The 25,002-nt window shown below is 34.5% G+C and overlaps 1 protein-coding gene and 5 long non-coding RNA genes across 9 annotated transcripts; 4 read left to right on the forward strand and 2 right to left on the reverse strand.

Annotated features, from left to right (window-relative positions):
• Positions 1–6: 6 nt before the first annotated feature.
• On the reverse strand, positions 7–765 carry LOC108739625. The gene is made up of 3 exons (XR_003230896.1): positions 673–765; positions 273–613; positions 7–214 (listed from the first exon to the last, which is right to left on the reverse strand). It is a non-coding gene; the product is annotated as an uncharacterized LOC108739625 (long non-coding RNA).
• A 3-nt stretch (positions 766–768) lies between these two features.
• LOC108739622 (acidic fibroblast growth factor intracellular-binding protein) lies at positions 769–3,236 on the forward strand. The gene is made up of 7 exons (XM_018473606.2): positions 769–946; positions 1,120–1,318; positions 1,378–1,497; positions 1,564–1,805; positions 2,619–2,712; positions 2,772–3,023; positions 3,074–3,236. Exons 1-7 carry the CDS (start codon positions 862–864, stop codon positions 3,150–3,152), a joined length of 1,071 nt encoding a protein of 356 aa, XP_018329108.1. The 5' UTR covers positions 769–861; the 3' UTR covers positions 3,153–3,236.
• Position 3,237: 1 nt separating this feature from the next.
• LOC108739626 lies at positions 3,238–10,387 on the reverse strand. Of its 3 annotated transcripts, none has more exons than XR_001938206.1 (6): positions 10,241–10,387; positions 9,963–10,097; positions 9,359–9,456; positions 5,301–5,400; positions 4,448–4,699; positions 3,238–3,872 (listed from the first exon to the last, which is right to left on the reverse strand). It is a non-coding gene; the product is annotated as an uncharacterized LOC108739626 (long non-coding RNA). The 3 variants fall into 3 exon arrangements; XR_001938205.2 differs by having other exon boundaries at positions 4,600–4,699; positions 10,241–10,383; XR_001938204.2 differs by having other exon boundaries at positions 3,238–4,699; positions 10,241–10,382.
• A 4,228-nt stretch (positions 10,388–14,615) lies between these two features.
• On the forward strand, positions 14,616–16,511 carry LOC112904093. Its single transcript, XR_003230894.1, has 4 exons — positions 14,616–14,691; positions 14,755–14,906; positions 14,972–15,159; positions 15,326–16,511. It is a non-coding gene; the product is annotated as an uncharacterized LOC112904093 (long non-coding RNA).
• Positions 16,512–16,796: 285 nt separating this feature from the next.
• LOC108739612 lies at positions 16,797–24,829 on the forward strand. Of its 2 annotated transcripts, XR_003230892.1 has the most exons (5): positions 19,506–19,585; positions 19,645–19,786; positions 19,855–19,962; positions 24,527–24,668; positions 24,737–24,829. It is a non-coding gene; the product is annotated as an uncharacterized LOC108739612 (long non-coding RNA). The 2 variants fall into 2 exon arrangements; XR_003230893.1 differs by lacking the exons at positions 19,506–19,585; positions 19,645–19,786; positions 19,855–19,962 and adding exons at positions 16,797–17,963; positions 23,237–24,463.
• LOC108739613 lies at positions 20,032–21,898 on the forward strand. The gene is made up of 3 exons (XR_001938202.2): positions 20,032–20,154; positions 20,220–20,392; positions 20,559–21,898. It is a non-coding gene; the product is annotated as an uncharacterized LOC108739613 (long non-coding RNA).
• Positions 24,830–25,002: the final 173 nt, after the last annotated feature.

Here is a 25,002-nt window from a genome sequence, read left to right on the forward strand (position 1 = left end):
TGATGTATACACACTAAACCATTAAATTGCATACGTACACACGCCTATCAAACACACCACAACCCAGCAATATTATTCTTTTATTAACGGATTTATTCAAGGAATAGGTGGGGTTCCAACTGACAGTTTTCTATGAGAAAATTCGACATTTTCGTAATTTTTGGCGTGAAGTAACATCATTTAACACAGATGGCAGCACCATGCACAATATTCACTATAATAAAAAAATAAAAGAAAATTTATGTAATATAATATTATTTATCATATATTACACTAAATATTTGTTCATTCAAGAGATTCTTTAAATCACCTTTACTAACTTGCTCTATTCTAAAATTTCTTACAATTCGAGATAATTTTGCGGCAAGTACATGCTCACAAAGTAGAGATGTTTGCGAATCTAAAACACGTAGTTTAAATGTATTACAATGACAAAAATTAATGTCAGAAAATATAAAGTTTTGTTGATCTTTATTTTTTTCAATTTTCATAATGTTTCTGGAGTTATCATCGGTTTTATAAACGACAAATCGACTATTATCTAATAATTCAAGCGCTTTAGTAAATGTCATCCCAAAGATAGAATACAGAGATTGTAATATCTCATCTGAAACTTAAGAAAGATAAGAGAAACTTATTTAGATATATTTAAATGATTTTCTGAAAACTTACATGATTTATTTTCGTTAAAAAAGCATTCAGCATCTTCGAGTAATTTAAAGGATATTGCTGAAGTTACTTTGTTCGATTCGTTAGTTACCATCATAACTGACGTTTTCTTTACATAACCATACTTATCTAACCTCAAATTTAAGATTCGTATCCTACCTTCTCATTAAAAATTCTTATTTAATTTAAGAAATGTGTACGGAAGTTGATGTCTTCATTACCAATTATACTCTTGTTGATCCCGAAATACTTGAGTTATGGATACAAGGGTTTTCAGGTAACAGTCTGTTTTATTTTAATTATCATTTGGTCAACTAGAGAACATAGGTGATAAAATTCAGATTTTGAAGTGTTCTTATCCTAAATATTACAATGTATACTATAAGAATTACTCCCTTCCTACAAAGAGGTGATTTTAACCCCTATTACTATTTGTGTTGCTTTTCGCAGCCTCTGAAGCAGTATCTACATTAAACCAAAGAGGTCTTGGTCAAAAGACAGGAGCATCCCTGGAATTAATTGCCAGCGACGTTTTAGATCATTATCGTACTTATTCCCTCTTGGAGAAGCTTCTTACAAACCCTAATAAATTGCAAGAACAATTGGCTTTTCAAATTGACCCTGACACCAGGCAGTTTCTAATTGAGAGGTGCATACACATACCATATATCTATTAAGACTGTGGTTTATACAAAAACAATTTTCAAGCTATTATGCCATTGACGATAACGTCGTTCGCGAGCTTTTGGGGAAAAAGTTGTCTTCAAAACATCGAAAAGATTTGGATGAAGTTGCAGAGAAAACTGGCGTTCCATTGAAATCTTGTCGGTATGCTTTTTAAATTGACTGACTAAGTATCATATTTATTATTAACATTGTTATTTTTTAATTTAGAAGACAGTTTGATAATATTAAAAGGATTTTTAAATCGGTTGAAGAAATGCCCGGACCGATTGTGCAGAATATTCAAAAGCTGTTCTATTTACATGAAGATTTGGCTCGAAAATACGCGTGCATTGTCTTTCTGGCTTGCATTAGGTTCGAGACATCAAAACGCCGGTTACAGTACCTGGATTTTATTACGTTAAAACAGTGTACGGAGGTAATAATGGACCTATGGACTTACAACGTAACAGGTAAAAGTTTGTACTAGCATCTGGGCATCTTCCTTCATCTGGGAAGGCTAGTTTTATTAAACTAATATATCCCAAGCAGGGATTAAATACTGTATTCCTAATTATAGGCCTATTTCTATTTTAAGTGCTCTTGAGTGTATTATAGCTGAAAAACTGGCTTTGTTACTTGAGAATCAAATTATTTCAGAACAATATGACTACTCTAAGGCTAAATCAAATCTGATTGTGTAATATCAATATATTTTTGAAGCTTTTCTTGCAAAAAAAAGCAAGTTATTCTTGGTCAAAGACTATAGTCTAACGTTCACATTGACTTCATGTGCAAAAGCGCCTCTAGGCTCGATTGGTTTGTATCAGAGGAAACTCTACTGGATTTAAGGGTCCTTATACAATAAGAACTCTGGTTAGACCTTCACTTTATTATTTTTATCCTCTTTAGGGATTGTCATGTCACTTGAGCATGTATAGAATACGATGTTGAGATATCTAGCTTATTTTTTAAGATTTATTTAGCCTTAGGGACTGAAATCAGGATAAATTTAATATACAATCAGTACTAAAGGGGTTAAACTATTTATGTACCCTTAACAAAGTAACTTTTATATAAAGGTGTTAGATAACCTCAAAAGAGTATTCGAAAGGCTATTAGTTGATGATCATTATGTAAATAAGTAAAATCTTCTACTGTCTACTTTTAGATAGATGGAGGAAAATAGTATTATTGTTTTTAGTAAAAGGGTTGTGGCCCATACATAATAAATAATTTGATTTCCTTTCATTACATGTTCATTCAACACATACATGCACATATAGGCCCAGAATATTTGGATACGGAAATGGATAAGGAGTTTCTCTTGGATTTACGAGAGTTACGAGTTTTACTAGAGAAAGAAAAAGAACATAAGCAGTAAGACATAATATTTAACAGCTATTTACAAGTGTTACGTAGTTTGATTACGATTTCAGCTTGGTGTGTTGTTTCCTGAAGCCTCAACTTCTTCAGAAGTTTTACGTGGAATTGGACACGAATTTTCGAATTTATTTCCGTGCAATTTTAACTCTGGCAACAGCATTGCACCGGGCGAGGGAATTACGGAACTTATTTCTGGAATTGTCCCAGATATTAGAACTGTGGAAGCAAGCGGGATGGAATTTGCAAGACCTGGAAAAATTTCTAAAGGCTTTCACTCAATGTGCTCTGGAAATGGACGTGCTAAGGTTAAAACAAGTTATTTTTTTATGTGCGTTTTTAAATTAATGCATTTTAGGGAAATGGGACTTAAGGACACGTGGGAGAGATACATGGACGTCGTTACGAAGTGCATTTTGATTATGTATGCGCATTAATTCTTATCTTTAACTCAGTTAGTGTCTAATCCTTTTGTTATATTATGTAATTAAACATGTACAATAAATTATTGGTCTTAAGTAGTCACTTGTATTTTATATTTTTATTAAAACAGCCGTTCGTATATAATGCAGTTTACAAAAAATAATAGATACCTTATACGTAAACAGTTGATGATACACTATAATAATGATAAAAAAACAAAAGAAATCATTTAAAGAAAAAACAAAAAATGTTTTGAATCTATTGTTAACGAGTTTCCTTGAAACATCTGAACGACAATTCTTTCAGAAACCTAATTGAACATTGCCTTAGACCTCTAGTTGTAGCTCTAATTGAAATTTACCCAAAATCATTTAACATAATAAATTAATAAACTGCAGTAAGTCCAATGAAACAATTTTTGCAGTTCTTGTAGAAACATTTAATATTAATACTTTACTTCATACAAAATGATACCACTAATTCAATGAATTTATTTATTGTTTAATTTTTTATTGAGGACAATCGACTGTTTCGCATAAATAAATAAAACAAAGAATGTAAGGCGTAAAACATTCACTTTGAAACAAAATGTGCGTTCTTCAATTTTTACTTAAAAAGAAGCGATACAGATAACTAAGACGGCTTAGAAATACGTAGTTCGCGGTTTCCGGCCTGTAGCTGGCAGCGGCCATTTTTCACTCAACAATGGACGGATTGAGTAGCCCTTGCTTGTTCTAGGTAAGAAATTAAATTTTCTTGATTAAAAATTTCTGCTAGAACTAATGCAATTGTCGAAATCTAATAATTAAATATAGCAGAATACGATGTGCGTATTAGTTTTTGCGGCCATTAATTATTTTTCTTGGTATTTTGATAGTACCACCTCAATGTAACAATGCGTTATTTCTGTACTGCTTTTTTTGATAAAAAAAATACGATTACTTCGTATGATTCGGCCGAAATTGTTAAATAATCGATGTTTTACGATAATTTGACGCGAATTAAGACGTTTTCGTATATTTTTACAGAAAATGGTTTTTATAAGATATCAAAAAATTAATGATGGCTTGGGCCCCCAGCTTTAATATCATTAAATCGTTCTACTACATTGGTTAAATCAATTTAATAATTTTGGATGATAGCAGAGGGCTTTTATGGTGAAAATAAGCTCTTCGAACAACATGGACAAATGGACATGTTCTGCGAAAGGTAGGATTGCTTGAATTTGTTGTAGCAGCGAAATAATTGAACTGTTTATTAAAATGTTTCTGGTAGTCACTTGTTTTATAAAAATTCATTTGTTTTTTACCTTTTTTGTCTTTAAACAAATGAATAATCACATTGCGTTAAATGAACTTTGAAAGAAGCCAAACTTCCAACAAATGAAACTGAACCAGTTATTATCGATTTGCTAAGCCTCTTGCTTTTCTAAATCGATCTTAATTGATTGGTTTTATTTACCATTAGCTATAAGTGTTGGTCTTCTTCACAATCGGTTAACAATCCTCTTGGTTGGGGTGGTTTGTAGCGCATACAGTACTGCGAAGCATACCTTTGCAATCTATAAAGTAAAAAAAGACTTTTAGTATCTTTTGCCTTTGGTTTTGAACGATCACTTGTTAATAATTTCCCCTTGAAGTAATTAACAAGTGAAACTGCTTAATGAGCAGTTGTTTCTAATCGCAACTTTAACTTACTTAAGACAACTGACCAAAACCACTCACCTTCTTCGAGATCCTCAAAAATTTCAATTTAGAATGAGATATGCTGCATATTTTGAAAGGTTCAAGGAAGGTCGTGTGCTTTTGGTCATTTATTTTAATTTAAGTAAATTTTCTTATGAAAATAGACACACAGATATAAACATGTCTCATTCTTATCAAGCAATTCAATCAAAGACATTAATTAGGGAAAAAAAGATCATCGAGGTAGTTACTACTGTTATGATTTTTGTTTTATTATTGTATTATAATAAATAAAGGANTTATAATAATTCATTTGTTTTTGACCTTTTTTGTCTTTAAACAAATGAATAATCACAATTGCCTTAAATAAACTTTGAAAGAAGTCAAACTTCCAACAAATGAAACTGAACCAGTTATTATCGATTTGCTAAGCCTCTTGCTTTTCTAAATTGATCATAACTGATTGGTTTTATTTACCACTAGCTGTAAGTGTTGGTCTTCTTCACAATCGGTTAACAATCCTCTTGGTTGGGGTGGTTTGTAGCGCATACAGTACTGTGAAGCATACCTTTGCAATCTAGAAAGTAAAAAAAGACTTTTAGTATCTTTTGCGTTTGGTTTTGAACATTCACTTGTTAATAATTTCCCCTTGAAGTAATTAACAAGTGAAACTGCTTAATGAGCAGTTGTGTCTAATCGCAACCTTAACTTACTTAAGGCAATGACCAAAACCACTGACCTTCTTCGAAATCCTCAAAAATTTCAATTTAGAACTCTATATGTTAGATATTTTCATGGATTCGAGGAATGTTGTGTGGTTTTGGTCATTTGTTTTAATTTAAGTCAATTTTCTTATAAAATGCTTAATTTTTCTTCGTACCTGCGACATAGACATATAAGCATGCCTCATTGCTACCGAGAAGCTTAAGTAAAAACAAAGACATTAATTAGGGAAAAAAAGATCATCGAGGTAGTTACTATTGTTATGATTTTTGTTTTGTTATTGTATTATATGAAATAAAGTACTTTGTGTGTTTTTTATTTATGTATTTCTTTTGCGAAACATTTAATGGAATGATAGCAGTTGTTTTCCTATATTATGTATAAAACAAGTGACTTCCAATGGTGGTTCCTCTTTTATTTTTTAAACAATAAAGGGAACAACTGAAAATTAAGAAAGCCTCTGTTGTTCTTCTTAATTGATTCTGACTTGCCCACTTGGTTGGTCCTTTGGTAGTTCACACATTTGTATTAATTAATTAACTTTTTATTAAATAGTGTTAAGACTAAGGGGAAATTTTTAATCATTTAAATCGTTTTCTTCAATGAGGTGTAGCAGGTTAAAGTGATTGCCCTTTGAATGGCCTTTTCGAATATAAAATTGCCAAAGCAGTAACAAGATGTTAATTGTTTAAGCATTTTGACAAAAAATAGTATTAAACGAGAAAAAAGTGTTTTTAAATAATCACAGTATCTTGTTTTAATACTATTTCTTTTAAAATGTTTAAGTAATACATAAGATACAGCGGGGGCAATTTTCTACTGGCAAAGAGTATTTAAAGGGCAATCATTTTACCATAGTTCACCTGAAATAAAAACTCGATTTAAAGAAATCAAAATTTAAGTTAAGGCTTTCACTGCCTACGCCAAAAAAAAATTAGAAAGTCCAATTAATTTATCTATTAATTGTCTACTAAGACCGTTTGAGTGGTTTCGTACAAAAACTAAACGATAAAAGTAACTTTTACACATTTTAAACGTTAAACAAAAAATTGTTTATATTTCTACATAAATACACTTTGTTCTTTTGTGCATCAAATAGTGTACACCCTGTACATCATCCAATACACAATAGAACAAACATTATCCATTTCTATGTTGAAACATTTACAATTAATTGCTAAACGTTTTAAATTGTCTTAAAATAATTTTTTATTAATTACTAAGTATTTGGATTATTTGACTTTGCTCTTAATTTAAAACCAATCAAGTCGCTCGAAAAGCATTTAATAAATAAATTAATTTTCATTTACTTCAAATGTTTCTAAATTGTAAACATTAGCTGCGAAACAAAACATTCGTTCGTCAATTTTTACTTAAAAAGCAGCCATACATATAACTAAGACGGCTTAGAACTACGCAGTCTCGCTTTTCGCCTGTAGTTGGCAGCAGCCATTTTTCGCTCAACAATGACCGAGATGCGTGGTCTATGCTTATCTTAGGTAAGAAATTAAAGTTTCTTGATTAAAAATTTCTGCTGGAACTAATGCAATTGTCGAAATCTTATAATTAAATAATTAATTTTTTATTATGTAGTGTTAAGACCAAGGGGAAATTTTGAATCATTTAAATCGACTTCTTAAATAAGGTGTAGCAGGTTAAAGTGATTGCCCTTTGAATGGCCCTTCCGAGGATTAAATTTGCCACAGCAACAAAAAATAGTATTAAACGAGAAAAAAATAGTTTTTTAATTATGAAAGTATCTTGATTTAATACTATTTCTTTCAAAATGTTCAAGCAATAAATAAGATACAGCTAGGGCAATTTTATATTCGTAAGGAGTATCTAAATAGCAATATTTTTACCCTAAGTCACCTCAATTAAAAGGTCGATTTAAAGATTCAAAATTTCCTGGCCTTAATTCAAGCTTTCACTGTCTACGACAAAAAGTTTAATTAATTTATTTATTAATTGTTTACTAAGACCGTTTGAGTGGTTTTGTACGAAAACTAAACGATAAAAAACACTTTTTCACATTTTAAACGTTAAACAAAAAATTGTTTATATTTCTACATAAATAAATTTTGTTCTTTTGTGTATCAAATAGTGTACACCCTGTACATCATCCAATACACAATAGAACAAACATTATAAATTTTTATGTTGAAACATTTACAATTAATTGCTAAACGTTTTAAATTGTCTTAAAATGTTTTTTATTAATTAGTAAGTGTTTGGATTATTTGATTTTGTTTTTAATTTAAAACCAATCAAGTCGCTCGGAAAGCATTTAATAAATAAATTAATTTACATTTACTTCAAATGTTTCTAAATTGTGAAACATTAGCTGCGAAACAAAACATGCGTTCGTCAATTTTTACTTAAAAGCAGCCATACATATAACTAAGACGGCTTAGAACTACGCAGTCTCGGTTTCCGCCTGTGGTTGGCAGCAGCCATTTTTCGCTCAACAATGACCGAGATGCGTATTCTCTGCTTATCTTAGGTAAGAAATTAAAGTTTCTTGATTAAAAATTTCTGCTGGAACTAATGCAATTGTCGAAATCTTATAATTAAATATAGCAGAATACGATGTGCGTATTAGTTTTTGCGGCCATTATTTATTTTTCTTGGTATTTTGATAGTACCTCCTCAATGTAACAATGCGTTATTTCTGTACTGCTTTTTTTGATAAAAAAAATACGATTACTTCGTATGATTCGGCCGAAATAGTTAAATAATCGATGTTTTACGATAATTTGACGCGAATTAAGACGTTTTTGTATTTTTTGCAAAAAAAGTTTTATTTAGTACCAAGAATCATAGAAACTGCGGGTGTTGATAAAAAAAATACGATTACTTCGTATGATTCGGCCGAAATAGTTAAATAATCGATGTTTTACGATAATTTGACGCGAATTAAGACGTTTTCGTATTTTTTACAAAAAAAGTTTTATTTAGTACCAAGAATCATAGAAAATGCGGGTGTTGAAATTACTGGTGCAACCTGCAGCATGCAGTTGGCACTTCCTAACGTGTGCGCCATTGCAATATTACGATTCCGCGAAGTGTCTTATTTAGTAAGAAAGAAATTAAAGTTTTTTCATTAAAAAATTCTGCTGGAACTAGTGCAATTGTCGAAATCTTATAATTAAATATAGCAGAATACGATGTGAGTATTAGTTTTTGCGGCCATTGATTATTTTTCTTGGTATTTTGATAGTACCACCTCAAGTTAACAAAGAACTATTTTTTAATTGTTCTTTTAAAAAAATACGATAATTCCGTATGATTCGGCGGAATTCATTAAACAATCGACTTTTTACGATAATATGAGCCGAATTAAATCATTTTCGTACTTTTTTGCAGAAAATGGCTTTTCGAAAAAACTAGAAAATTGATAGCTGTTTGGGGCCCTTTTTTGCTATTACTAAATTGTTCTATTACACTGGCTGAACCATTTTAATAACATTGGAGTGATCTTTGCAAACCTGTGTGATTTTTTTGGAGAAGAAAAGCTTTTCGACCAGCATGGGCAGGTTCGACTTGAATTGAAAGGTAGGATTGCTTTGAACTTAATTAATTGGTTGTTTTTTGGAATAAAAAAATTGAATTGCTTATTGAAATGTTTCTGATAGTCACTTGTTTTATGATACTTTCATTTGTTTATTTTTTATCTTAAAACAAATGAATAATCATAACTGCATTAAATAAAATGCGAAGGAAGCGAAACCTTCATTAATTAAACTTAGCAAGTTATTATCAATTTAGAAAGCCTCTTGCTTTTCTAAATTGATTTTAATTCATTGGTTTACCACAAGTACAACTGTTGGCCTTTTTTGCTATCGGTTTGCAATCATCTTAATCGGGGGGTTGTTTCGAGCAGTTGTTGTCATCTCTGGATGTTTGCCATCTGGAAAAGAGAACACAGTTTTAGTGCTCTTTGTATGTGCATTAGTTTTAGTAATAATAGCAATAATTTGCTGCTGTTATTTTGATTATTTTATCATGAACATAACAGAGCAAATTGTTGTTTTGTTTCTCCTTGATCATTCTATTATGGAAAATTAACGAATGGAGTTAATGTGACACAAACTGTTTTAGTTTTTAAACTAAAATGTAACAATTAGGCACTAATATTTTCTATGATGTCTGGTCAGGCCTTATTTTTACAGGATTGATCACTACAAGGTAATTTAATGTGTGTTTTTAAAAATAGTGGACCTGCAATAAATTTCACACCTTCTATTAATAACATAAATAATTTAAATTTTAATCTAATGCCATAAGTATCTATTTGGGTAAACTTAATGGTAGGGAATTTCAATATTAAATTACCTAATAACAAAAGAAAACCTGTGATAAACATTGGCCTTTATCTATGTATATCATTCATAATTGAATGCGACACACACTTACCTTAAAAAAAAAATGGTACACATTTAAAAAAAGCCACATTTAAATATCACTTGTCTTTAAAATTTCTCCATAGCGTCCACGGCCACATTCCCAGATGGTTCCAGTCGTAGTGTGTAGACAAATTCCTTCCATTAACTAAAATTGTATTATTATTAACTTTATGGAGAACACACAATAGAACAAGTTTGTAAACAAAGAACAACGCCCACATTCCTCAAGAACATTTTTAATACTTGAAATCAGTTTTTAGGCAAAGTAAATTAAATGAATATACTTACAAAAGCTGTGAAAACTGATTTTCGAACATTTGACGTTGTATTTGGTACTTACAACCATTTCGTGACGTAACACACGACTTTGTACACTTCAGCACGTACACAAACTACCATGACTCACTCCATCGATTTCCCCTTTCTAAGGTGGTGTGTCATCCACGTTCTACTGTAATGTAGGGGCCTGTTTTGGGGATACAGCTGATTCAACGCCATCTGACGTTGCTTCGTCATCTGCAGGTTGCGCGATCTTCCTCGTAGCTTGAATCAAGTGCCACTAGTAATACATAGGGGCCACTGGCTTCACTTAAGACACAGGGTGTTCAAAATCGCGTGCAGGTTCCACTACATTTTTAAACATACAGAACTTAATTGACTATTTACCGAAGATAGTAGTAAAGACGTATATATGTTTCTAATATATGTATTATTGAAGGGCTTCTATGCCTTTGTTTTCTAGAATTTCGTTTATTCATTTCAGAGCTGCAGTTGCATCTATTTTTGAAGATCAGCAAGAAGATAATTCAATAACGGACTTGTTACGTATTCGATTCGTAAGTGTGCGTGTTTCAGTGTTGTTACTTTCGTGAAGATTCGGTATGTGATAGTGACAGTGATAGAATGACTTGCTCGATGGATTTCCCCTCCGCCCAGTCTCTGGCACCTTCCTACCTACCCCACCCTTCCCTACCATCCACCACCATCATTCATCACGGAGAGGATGAGGACCGTGGACATCCGACGCTGGATAGATTAAGGTTTCGGTGAACCCTACTGAGGTCTAGCCGACGCCTAAAAGTAAGTCACTAATGAATATTGTTTCAAATAGACCCGAGTGCAAGTTTTTATATTTCCATTTGTATTTGTATTTTTTGATTTTTATTACTTTGGGGCTAATTTGATTTTTGCACCCAATAAGGTGGCTTACAAACGGTAAGTTAGCGTATTATTGGGCTCCTCTGGTGGTCCATTGCCATATTATCCAATTGAGTCGCTCCGCGTGCTAGGGACCGACGTGTGCAGGCACGGCGCCTGTATTACGTCAAACTTTGATTCTTAATACTTGGATTACTTATGTGATTATTAGTTGCTGCCTTAGGTCCTTTACGCCGTATTATTATCTACAAGACATACCTACCTACCGTATTTATTGTTGCTTTTTAGGGATGTGACGTTAGGACACGGAGAACATTTAAAATTGTGATTACCTTATTTCAATGCATACCTACATACATGGTGTTTTGTCCACGCTGTCTTTTCGGGGTTTGGTTCCACGTACACCTACATATACCATAAATAATATTATTTACACTTTTATTTTATGTGTATGTTTACTTGTCACTCATTGGGTCTATTTGATATTTTTTCAGCTAGTGTATTTACAATAGTGTAGTGAGGAAGGAGGAAGACAGCGAAAAGTGTTGCGCGTCAAGGTATAGTGCATTACCTATACCTTCTTCTGGCATAACAGTGGCGGCGGCTCGCGAATCGGTTTAAGGTTGGCGCCAATTCCAATTTATTTAAATTCATTAAATTTTTAATGTTGCCAGTAAATTGTTCGTTTTTAATAACTCATTTGATATTTTGTGAAATTTTAATTTGAAATTAAGGGGAAAATGAATAACGTCTCATCTACCGCATAAATATAGGTGAAAATTTTTCGAAAGGAAAAAATCGTATTATTCATCTTCTCCTTAATTTAGTAAATTTTTAAAACTTCAATTCAGGGTATCTGCCGTTATCACTTGGTGAAACATGATTGAAAATTAAAAATTAAGTCAAAAAAGGAGTAACAAAAACCATACTAATTAACAAACAGTAAATAAATTAATTTATATATTAGACCCAAACATTGTTCAACCCCCACCCACCCTCTTAGGAATAAATCTCTATAAATTAATTTATTTCCTGTTTGTTAATTAGTATAGTTTTTGTTACTCCTGAAGATACGTATCGAGGTTTTAATAAAGTTTTAAGTGAAAGTCCCAAGTTTTTTGATTTAATTTTTAATTTTTAACTTCAATTCAATTGCCATAATTAAATGTTAATTGTAGGTACTATTTTCCAAATTTACTATTTATTTTTTTCTTTTGCGCTCGAGTACCTACCTACAGGTAGCCAGCCAGGTAATAAGCGTTCGTCCAATGGGCATGTAGGAGTGATTACTAATTTTTAATTTAGGTACTTGATTTCTATGATGATGAATAAAAAAGAAACACTTTTATGGATTTTACTCTAACGTGTATTTCGGCTGTAATGATATCATCAAAGAGTTAATATTCTCAACTGGAGTTATTAGCACTTTGACGATGGATATTTTAGAGTGAAATCTAAAAAATAATTTAGTGAAACATATAAACCAAGCAAGCAAGGTTTCTTTTTTATTCATCGTATTCATTCATAGTATTAAAAAGCGATCGTCTTCGGCTTACCACAATTTCGACTATTACATAATGTCGTTCTCGTCCAACACGAATTACGCCACTGTTGCCACCACATTTACAATGCTTAACGGCACACAGGATTTCTTTTCATATTCCATTCTCAATTTACATTTTGTCGTTTTAATGTTTTTTTTCAATTACGAAATTTCATTTATTTTACTGCTGCACATCTAAAATCTTAGTTCTTTCAAAGCAAATATACATGTCACAAATTAGAAATACATAACTTTCGAATTTTATCACTGGGTGCCTACATAAATTTCGTTAAGCTTAAAATCAAGGAGTGGGAATATAAGTATGTTGGTAATGAAGTAAGTACGTACTACCACCCTATCAGTGGGTGGGGTATCAATAATATATTATATGTTTTACCTTTTACTAATCTTGTATCTTCGATTCTGTTTCAGCATGACCGGTAAGTGAAGTACTTTACATCCAACCAAATATCTTTTTAAACGATGATACTAACAATTTTACCTATTTTCTTTTTCAGGTTTCCGTGGGTCAATCTTTCTCTTCTCGCTTGGGAAGAGAAAGAAGAACATCGATCGATTAAAACAACCAAACATGATCACACATATCGTTAACATCGCGATCGAAGTGTATCCGTCACGTTATTGTTTAGTTGGGGTGTTCGTTGTTTGATGAAAACATTTATTCTCCATCCTCTTGAAAACCATAAATATCTCCTTTTAATATTGTCGTGGTTCTGTTGTCTCGACTTCGTTATCTCCACTCTTCTTCGTTAGAAAATCATAATGATAGGTATCAGTCTTGGAGGCAACAGTCTGCTCACTTCAATACAAACTTGGCGGAGGGTCAATTTTTTGCGGTATTTGCGATCCATCCCAATGGGACTTTTAGCGCAATGACAAGTGAAACCCACTATATACGATTATTTCATTAGTGGCTTTCCCTTTCCATTTTTCGTGTCGTTTTCGGATCGAGTGAAATGCGGATTGGTGTTAGTGTTAATAGGAAGAAGATTAGTGTCCGCAGAGACACCAGGTCAATAAACAGAATGGGTAAAATGTGCCTTCGGGCATGTACAGGTACACGTTTGAGAGTATGTTTTAGGAACAGGAAGCAAATAGAATAGATCCGTGATCCGAATTGTACAATTACAGTTTAGATGATCGGGACGAGGAGGATAAAAAAATAGCACGTCGAAGATAAATTCCTACCTATTATGCATGTTGGCGTTTTGATTTTGGTGTTGGTGCTAATAGGAAGAAGGCTAGTGTCCGCAGAGACACCAGGTCTATAAGCACCAGAAGTAATGTGCCTTTGTGCATGTACAAGGACATGTTTGAAAGTATGTTTTAGGAACCAGAAGCAAATAGAAACATGGAGCTGTACGATTATGATTTCCAACATTGTTGGAATCGTTGTTTACTCTAATTTAATTTGTGTCTTTAGTTTTAATTTCTTTTCAGTCCCTGAACGAGGTAACCCTGTTACCGAATAGTCCTTCGGACGCTAATCATCATATGTTGGCGTTAGGGTTTGAGCTGTTTAAAGTATTTCAGAAACATGGTACATAGGTATATGGTTTATATTTGGTGATAAAGTAAAAAGTAAAAAAACATGGTACCTACTACGCAAGTTGAGGACTGCAAGGGTATTATGGAATTGCGGGGGTGATGGAGGGTCATAGCCAACAACGGGCAGTTCCTACCGGAGCATGGAATATTTTATTGTTTGTTCGTCATAATTTCATTTTCTTTGTTAGGGTCCGAAATGTCGAAATAATCGACAAATAAACCGTTCAAAAGATTACAGGGATGTTAGAGAGGACATCAACAAACCAAAACCGGTTGGTTTACAGCCGGTGGGACGCCTTAAGCCGTTTGGTTGCTTGCTTCACCCACTGGGTGTTTTTAATTCTTTTTAACTAACCTTTTGTCTAAGCATCCATTTCACAGGTACGAAAAACATGTTGAGGCCCGCAAAACAGTTGATGAGTTTGCGGGGGTGGTGGAGGGTCTCAACGCACTAGGAGGAATTGGTGATGTAAGTACGACGAAAACTTTCACTGCTCTGAACTTTTCCTAACAATTGCTTTCTGTTTGTCAGGATTCTAAAATGTAAAGTTGTCAAGAAAGCCACTGATTTACAAGTCCCATGTATGCTGCCACTATCGAATTATATTACCTTCCCAGGAATATTTCCAACAGTTTGAAAGATGATAAGGTTTATATCGATGAGTAGGAGGAATTATGACAAAGGTAAGACTACCTTCTTCACCCACTGGGCGTTTTTCGGTTTTCACAGTTGCAATTTTCTGTTTTAGATTCAGAGAAATATTGACATCCATATTGAGACTCATTTGATGGTTTGTTTTATGGTGAGCAGTTTGAGAATGTTACCAAAAGCGTGTTAATATCAATGTGAGAATTACGAATAAATCTATATGTTGCTGGCCCCAAGAAAACAAATTATACCTATTTCGGAGATGGTAGAGGCCTCGAAGTTACAAAGGTGACTATTAAGTTTATCCTTTATTTTATTTTAGTAAAGTATTTTTCAGTATGTATCGTTAGCACCCAAAAATAAATAATTCGTGTTGCTTGGACAAGGTTTATTTTAACGGAAACCTTTTCAAATTGCAGTATCATTAATATATGCTTTTTTTCTTTTGTTTCAGATTCATCCTACTTTGTTACGTATTCGATTCGTAAGTGTGCGTGTTCTAGTGTTGTTATTTTCGTGAAGATTTGCTATGCGATAGAATAGTTTGCTCGATGGATTTCCCCTCCACCCAGTCTGGTACCTTCCTACCCATCAACGACGTTTCATCACGGAGAGGATGAGGATCGTGGACATCCGACGCTGGATAGATTAAGGTTTCGGTGAACCCTAGTAAGGTCTAGCCGACGCCTAAAAGTAAGTCACTAATGAATATTGTTTCAAATAGACCCGAGTGCAAGTTTTTATATTTCCATTTGTATTTGTATTTTTTGATTTTTATTACTTTGGGGCTAATTTGATTTTTGCACCCAATAAGGTGGCTTACAAACGGTAAGTTAGCGTATTATTGGGCTCCTCTGGTGGTCCATTGCCATATTATCCAATTGAGTCGCTCCGCGTGCTAGGGACCGACGTGTGCAGGCACGGCGCCTGTATTACGTCAAACTTTGATTCTTAATACTTGGATTACTTATGTGATTATTAGTTGCTGCCTTAGGTCCTTTACGCCGTATTATTATCTACAAGACATACCTACCTACCGTATTTATTGTTGCTTTTTAGGGATGTGACGTTAGGACACGGAGAACATTTAAAATTGTGATTACCTTATTTCAATGCATACCTACATACATGGTGTTTTGTCCACGCTGTCTTTTCGGGGTTTGGTTCCACGTACACCTACATATACCATAAATAATATTATTTACACTTTTATTTTATGTGTATGTTTACTTGTCACTCATTGGGTCTATTTGATATTTTTTCAGCTAGTGTATTTACAATAGTGTAGTGAGGAAGGAGGAAGACAGCGAAAAGTGTTGCGCGTCAAGGTATAGTGCATTACCTATACCTTCTTCTGGCATAACAGTGGCGGCGGCTCGCGAATCGGTTTAAGGTTGGCGCCAATTCCAATTTATTTAAATTCATTAAATTTTTAATGTTGCCAGTAAATTGTTCGTTTTTAATAACTCATTTGATATTTTGTGAAATTTTAATTTGAAATTAAGGGGAAAATGAATAACGTCTCATCTACCGCATAAATATAGGTACAAATTTTTCGAAAGGAAAAAATCGTATTATTCATCTTCTCCTTAATTTAGTAAATTTTTAAAACTTCAATTCAGGGTATCTGCCGTTATCACTTGGTGAAACATGATTGAAAATTAAAAATTAAGTCAAAAAAGGAGTAACAAAAACCATACTAATTAACAAACAGTAAATAAATTAATTTATATATTAGACCCAAACATTGTTCAACCCCCACCCTCTTAGGAATAAATCTCTATAAATTAATTTATTTCCTGTTTGTTAATTAGTATAGTTTTTGTTACTCCTGAAGATTCGTATCGAGGTTTTAATAAAGTTTTAAGTGAAAGTCCCAAGTTTTTTGATTTAATTTTTAATTTTTAACTTCAACTGAATTTCCATAATTAAATGTCAATTGTACTATTTTCCAAATTTACTATTTACTTTTTTCTTTTGCGCTCCAGTACCTACAGGTAGCCAACCAGGTAATAAGCGTTCATCCAATGGGCATATAGGAATGATTACTAATTTTTAATTTAGGTACTTAATTTCTACGATGATGAATAAAAAAGAAACACTTTTATGGATTTTACTCTAACGTGTATTTCGGCTGTAATGATATCATCAAAGAGTTAAGATTCTCAACTGGAGTTATTAGCACTTTGACGATGGATATTTTAGGGTGAAATCTAAAAAATAATTTAGTGAAACATATAAACCAAGCAAGCAAGGTTTCTTTTTTATTCATCGTATTCATTCATAGTATTAAAAAGCGATCGTCTTCGGCTTACCACAATTTCGACTATTACATAATGTCGTTCTCGTCCAACACGAATTACGCCACTGTTGCCACCACATTTACAATGCTTAACGGCACACAGGATTTCTTTTCATATTCCATTCTCAATTTACATTTTGTCGTTTTAATGTTTTTTTTCAATTACGAAATTTCATTTATTTTACTGCTGCACATCTAAAATCTTAGTTCTTTCAAAGCAAATATACATGTCACAAATTAGAAATACATAACTTTCGAATTTTATCACTGGGTGCCTACATAAATTTCGTTAAGCTTAAAATCAAGGAGTGGGAATATAAGTATGTTGGTAATGAAGTAAGTACGTACTACCACCCTATCAGTGGGTGGGGTATCAATAATATATTATATGTTTTACCTTTTACTAATCTTGTATCTTCGATTCTGTTTCAGCATGACCGGTAAGTGAAGTACTTTACATCCAACCAAATATCTTTTTAAACGATGATACTAACAATTTTACCTATTTTCTTTTTCAGGTTTCCGTGGGTCAATCTTTCTCTTCTCGCTTGGGAAGAGAAAGAAGAACATCGATCGATTAAAACAACCAAACATGATCACACATATCGTTAACATCGCGATCGAAGTGTATCCGTCACGTTATTGTTTAGTTGGGGTGTTCGTTGTTTGATGAAAACATTTATTCTCCATCCTCTTGAAAACCATAAATATCTCCTTTTAATATTGTCGTGGTTCTGTTGTCTCGACTTCGTTATCTCCACTCTTCTTCGTTAGAAAATCATAATGATAGGTATCAGTCTTGGAGGCAACAGTCTGCTCACTTCAATACAAACTTGGCGGAGGGTCAATTTTTTGCGGTATTTGCGATCCATCCCAATGGGACTTTTAGCGCAATGACAAGTGAAACCCACTATATACGATTATTTCATTAGTGGCTTTCCCTTTCCATTTTTCGTGTCGTTTTCGGATCGAGTGAAATGCGGATTGGTGTTAGTGTTAATAGGAAGAAGATTAGTGTCCGCAGAGACACCAGGTCAATAAACAGAATGGGTAAAATGTGCCTTCGGGCATGTACAGGTACACGTTTGAGAGTATGTTTTAGGAACAGGAAGCAAATAGAATAGATCCGTGATCCGAATTGTACAATTACAGTTTAGATGATCGGGACGAGGAGGATAAAAAAATAGCACGTCGAAGATAAATTCCTACCTATTATGCATGTTGGCGTTTTGATTTTGGTGTTGGTGCTAATAGGAAGAAGGCTAGTGTCCGCAGAGACACCAGGTCTATAAGCACCAGAAGTAATGTGCCTTTGTGCATGTACAAGGACATGTTTGAAAGTATGTTTTAGGAACCAGAAGCAAATAGAAACATGGAGCTGTACGATTACGATTTCCAACATAATTGGAATCGCTGTTTACTCTAATTTAATTTGTGTCTTTGGTTTTAAGTTCTTTTCAGTCCCTGAAGGAGATAACTCCGTTACCCAATAGTCCTTCAGACGCTAAGCATCACATGCTGGCGTTAGGGTTTGAGCTGTTTAAAGTAGTTCAGAAACATGGTACATAGGTATATGGTCTATATTTGGCGATAAAGTAAAAACTGAAAACATATGGTACCTATTACGCAAGTTGAGAACCGCAAGGGTATTATGGAATTGCGGGGGTGATGGAGCATGGAATATTTCACTGCCTAGAACTGTTCGTCATAATTTCCTTTTTTTTTGTTAGGGTCCGAAATGTCGAAGTAATCGACAAATAAACCGTTCAAAAGATTACAGGGATGTTAAAGAGGACATCAACAAACCAAAACATTACATTGGTTGCTGCCACCAAGTTAAATTACAGCCGATGGGACGCCTTAAGCCGTTTGGTTGTTTGCTTCACCCGCTGGGTGTTTTTAATTCTTTTTAACTAACCTTTTCTCTAAGCATCCATTTCACAGGTACGAAAAACACGTTGAGGCCCGCAAAACAGTTGATGAATTTGCGGGGGTGGTGGAGGGTCTCAACGCACTAGGAGGAGTTGGTGATGTAGGTACGGTGGAACATTTCACTAGTCTGAACTTTGTTCATAATTGCGTCGTGTTTCTCAGGGTTCTAAAATGTAAAGTTATCAAGAAAACCATCGATTTGTAAGTCCCATGTATGCCATTATCACTACCGTCCCAGGAGTGTCTCCACCAGTTGGGAGGATGATCAGGTTTAGTTCAATGAATGGGAAGAATTATGAGAAAGGTACTACTACCTTCTCCATTCACCGGCGGGTGTTCGTAATTCTTTCTAATCGAAACTTCTTCTTCCAGAATCGAACGTGGAATTACGAAAGAATGTGTTGAGGCCCGCAAAACAGTTGATGAGTTTGTGGGGGTGGTGGGGGGTTCTCAACCAACCAGGAGGAGTTGGGGATGTAGGTACGGTGAAGTATTTCACTATTCTGCACTTTTGTTCATAATTGCGTCGTGTTTGTCAGGGTTCTAAAATGTAGAGTTATCAAGAAAATCATCGATTTGTAAGTCCCATGTATGCCATTACCACTACCGTCCCAGGAGTGTCTCCACCAGTTGGGAGGATGATCAGGTTTACTACAATGAATGGGATGAATTATGAGAAAGGTAAGACTACCTTCTTCATTCACCGGCGGGTGTTCCTAATTGTTTCTAATTGCAACCTCTTCTTCCAGAATTGAACGTGGAATTTTGAGAGAACGTGTTGAGGCCCGCAAAACAGTTGATGAGTTTGCGGGGGTGGTGGGGGGTTCTCAACCAACCAGGAGGAGTTGGGGATGTAGGTACGACGAAAAATTTCACTGCTCTGAACTTTTCCTTATAATTGCTTTCTGTTTGTCAGGATTCTAAAATGTAAAGTTGTCAAGAAAACCATTGATTGACAAGTCCCATGTATATTACGTTCCTAGGAATATTTCCAGCAGTTTGGAAGATGATAAGGTTTATTTGGATGAGTAGGAGGAATTATGACAAAGGTAAGACTACCTTCTTCAACTACTGGGCGTTTCTTGATTTTCACAGTTGCAATTTTCTGTTTTAGATTGAGAGACATATTGACATCCATACCTATAATGAGCAGTTTGGGAATGTTACCAAAAGCGTGTTAATGCCAATGTGAGAATTACGAATAAATCGATACGTTGCTGGCCCCAAGAAAACAAATTATCCCTATTTCGGAGATGGGGGGATGGTAGAGGCCTCGAAGTTACAAAAGTGAGTACTAAGTTTATACTTTATGTTATTTTAGATAGTAAAGTATTGTTCTGTATGTATCGTTAGCACCCAAAAATAAATAATTCGCATAGCTCGGACAAGGTTTATTTTCACGAAAACCTATTCAAATTGCAGTATCATTAATTCTTTTTTTCTTTTGTTTCAGATTCATCCTAGTTTGTTACGTGTTCGATTCGTAAGTGTGCGTGTTTCAGTGTTGTTACTTTCGTGAAGATTCGGTATGTGATAGTGACAGTGATAGAATAACTTGCTTGCTCGATGGATTTCCCCTCCGCCCAGTCTCTGGCACCTTCCTACCTACCCCACCCTTCCCTACCATCCACCACCATCATTCATCACGGAGAGGATGAGGACCGTGGACATCCGACGCTGGATAGATTAAGGTTTCGGTGAACCCTACTGAGGTCTAGCCGACGCCTAAAAGTAAGTCACTAATGAATATTGTTTCAAATAGACCCGAGTGCAAGTTTTTATATTTCCATTTGTATTTGTATTTTTTGATTTTTATTACTTTGGGGCTAATTTGATTTTTGCACCCAATAAGGTGGCTTACAAACGGTAAGTTAGCGTATTATTGGGCTCCTCTGGTGGTCCATTGCCATATTATCCAATTGAGTCGCTCCGCGTGCTAGGGACCGACGTGTGCAGGCACGGCGCCTGTATTACGTCAAACTTTGATTCTTAATACTTGGATTACTTATGTGATTATTAGTTGCTGCCTTAGGTCCTTTACGCCGTATTATTATCTACAAGACATACCTACCTACCGTATTTATTGTTGCTTTTTAGGGATGTGACGTTAGGACACGGAGAACATTTAAAATTGTGATTACCTTATTTCAATGCATACCTACATACATGGTGTTTTGTCCACGCTGTCTTTTCGGGGTTTGGTTCCACGTACACCTACATATACCATAAATAATATTATTTACACTTTTATTTTATGTGTATGTTTACTTGTCACTCATTGGGTCTATTTGATATTTTTTCAGCTAGTGTATTTACAATAGTGTAGTGAGGAAGGAGGAAGACAGCGAAAAGTGTTGCGCGTCAAGGTATAGTGCATTACCTATACCTTCTTCTGGCATAACAGTGGCGGCGGCTCGCGAATCGGTTTAAGGTTGGCGCCAATTCCAATTTATTTAAATTCATTAAATTTTTAATGTTGCCAGTAAATTGTTCGTTTTTAATAACTCATTTGATATTTTGTGAAATTTTAATTTGAAATTAAGGGGAAAATGAATAACGTCTCATCTACCGCATAAATATAGGTGAAAATTTTTCGAAAGGAAAAAATCGTATTATTCATCTTCTCCTTAATTTAGTAAATTTTTAAAACTTCAATTCAGGGTATCTGCCGTTATCACTTGGTGAAACATGATTGAAAATTAAAAATTAAGTCAAAAAAGGAGTAACAAAAACCATACTAATTAACAAACAGTAAATAAATTAATTTATATATTAGACCCAAACATTGTTCAACCCCCACCCTCCCTCTTAGGAATAAATCTCTATAAATTAATTTATTTCCTGTTTGTTAATTAGTATAGTTTTTGTTACTCCTGAAGATACGTATCGAGGTTTTAATAAAGTTTTAAGTGAAAGTCCCAAGTTTTTTGATTTAATTTTTAATTTTTAACTTCAATTCAATTGCCATAATTAAATGTTAATTGTAGGTACTATTTTCCAAATTTACTATTTATTTTTTTCTTTTGCGCTCGAGTACCTACCTACAGGTAGCCAGCCAGGTAATAAGCGTTCGTCCAATGGGCATGTAGGAGTGATTACTAATTTTTAATTTAGGTACTTGATTTCTATGATGATGAATAAAAAAGAAACACTTTTATGGATTTTACTCTAACGTGTATTTCGGCTGTAATGATATCATCAAAGAGTTAATATTCTCAACTGGAGTTATTAGCACTTTGACGATGGATATTTTAGAGTGAAATCTAAAAAATAATTTAGTGAAACATATAAACCAAGCAAGCAAGGTTTCTTTTTTATTCATCGTATTCATTCATAGTATTAAAAAGCGATCGTCTTCGGCTTACCACAATTTCGACTATTACATAATGTCGTTCTCGTCCAACACGAATTACGCCACTGTTGCCACCACATTTACAATGCTTAACGGCACACAGGATTTCTTTTCATATTCCATTCTCAATTTACATTTTGTCGTTTTAATGTTTTTTTTCAATTACGAAATTTCATTTATTTTACTGCTGCACATCTAAAATCTTAGTTCTTTCAAAGCAAATATACATGTCACAAATTAGAAATACATAACTTTCGAATTTTATCACTGGGTGCCTACATAAATTTCGTTAAGCTTAAAATCAAGGAGTGGGAATATAAGTATGTTGGTAATGAAGTAAGTACGTACTACCACCCTATCAGTGGGTGGGGTATCAATAATATATTATATGTTTTACCTTTTACTAATCTTGTATCTTCGATTCTGTTTCAGCATGACCGGTAAGTGAAGTACTTTACATCCAACCAAATATCTTTTTAAACGATGATACTAACAATTTTACCTATTTTCTTTTTCAGGTTTCCGTGGGTCAATCTTTCTCTTCTCGCTTGGGAAGAGAAAGAAGAACATCGATCGATTAAAACAACCAAACATGATCACACATATCGTTAACGTCGCGATCGAAGTGTATCCGTCACGTTATTGTTTAGTTGGGGTGTTCGTTGTTTGATGAAAATGTTTGTTCTCCATCCTCTTGAAAACCATAAATATCTCCTTTTAATATTGTCGTGGTTCTGTTGTCTCGACTTCGTTTTCTCCACTCTTCTTTATAATGATAGGTATCAGTCTTGGAGGCAACAGTCTGCTCACTTCAATACAAACTTGGCGGAGGGTCAATTTTTTGCGGTATTTGCGATCCATCCCAATGGGACTTTTAGCGCAATGGCAAGTGAAACCCACAACACCCAAATGTTTCGTTAGTGGTTTTCCCTTTTCATTTTTCGTGTCGTTTTCGGATCGAGTGAAATGCGGGTTGGTGTTAGTGTTAATAGGAAGAAGATTCGTGTCCGCAGAGACACCAGGACAATAAATGTGCCTTAGGGCATGTACAGGTACACGTTTGAGAGTATGTTTTAGGAACATGAAGCAAATAGAATAGAATAGATCCCTGGAGTTGTACGATTACAGTTTAGATGATCGCGACGAGGACGATAAAAAAATAGCACGTCGAAGATAAATTCCTACCTATTATTCATGTTGAGGTTTTGATTTTGGTGTTGGTGCTAATAGGAAGAAAGCTAGTGTCCGCAGAGACACCAGGTCTATAAGCACAAGAAGTAATGTGCCTTCGGGCATGTACAGGTATACGTTTGAGAGTATGTTTTAGGAACCAGAAGTAAATAGAAACATGGAGCTGTACGATTACGATTTCCAACATAATTGGAATCGCTGTTTACTCTAATTTAATTTGTGTCTTTGGTTTTAAGTTCTTTTCAGTCCCTGAAGGAGATAACTCCGTTACCCAATAGTCCTTCAGACGCTAAGCATCACATGCTGGCGTTAGGGTTTGAGCTGTTTAAAGTAGTTCAGAAACATGGTACATAGGTATATGGTCTATATTTGGCGATAAAGTAAAAACTGAAAACATGGTACCTATTACGCAAGTTGAGAACCGCAAGGGTATTATGGAATTGCGGGGGTGATGGAGCATGGAATATTTTACTGCCTAGAACTGTTCGTCATAATTTCCTTTTTTTTTGTTAGGGTCCGAAATGTCGAAGTAATCGACAAATAAACCGTTCAAAAGATTACAGGGATGTTAAAGAGGACATCAACAAACCAAAACATTACATTGGTTGCTGCCACCAAGTTAAATTACAGCCGATGGGACGCCTTAAGCCGTTTGGTTGTTTGCTTCACCCGCTGGGTGTTTTTAATTCTTTTTAACTAACCTTTTGTCTGAACATCCATTTCACAGGTACGAAAAACACGTTGAGGCCCGCAAAACAGTTGATGAGTTTGCGGGGGTGGTGGAGGGTCTCAACGCACTAGGAGGAGTTGATGATGTAGGTACGGTGGAATATTTCACTATTCTGCACTTTTGTTCATAATTGCGTCGTGTTTGTCAGGGTTCTAAAATGTAAAGTTATCAAGAGAACCATCGATTTGTAAGTCCCATGTATGCCATTACCACTACCGTCCCAGGAGTGTCTCCACCAGTTGGGAGGATGATCAGGTTTAGTTCAATGAATGGGAAGAATTATGAGAAAGGTACTACTACCTTCTCCATTCACCGGCGGGTGTTCGTAATTCTTTCTAATCGAAACTTCTTCTTCCAGAATCGAACGTGGAATTATGAGAGAATGTGTTGAGGCCCGCAAAACAGTTGATGAGTTTGCGGGGGTGGTGGGGGGTTCTCAACCAACCAGGAGGAGTGTTGGGGATGTAGGTACGGTGGAACATTTTACTACTCCGAACTTTTGTTCATAATTGCGTCGTGTTTGTCAGGGTTCTAAAATGTAGAGTTATCAAGAAAACCATCGATTTGTAAGTCCCATGTATGCCATTACCACTACCGTCCCAGGAGTGTCTCCACCAGTTGGGA

This window comes from Agrilus planipennis, unplaced genomic scaffold (assembly GCF_000699045.2).
Source record: "Agrilus planipennis isolate EAB-ADULT unplaced genomic scaffold, Apla_2.0 scaffold162, whole genome shotgun sequence".
NCBI lineage: Eukaryota > Metazoa > Arthropoda > Insecta > Coleoptera > Buprestidae > Agrilus > Agrilus planipennis.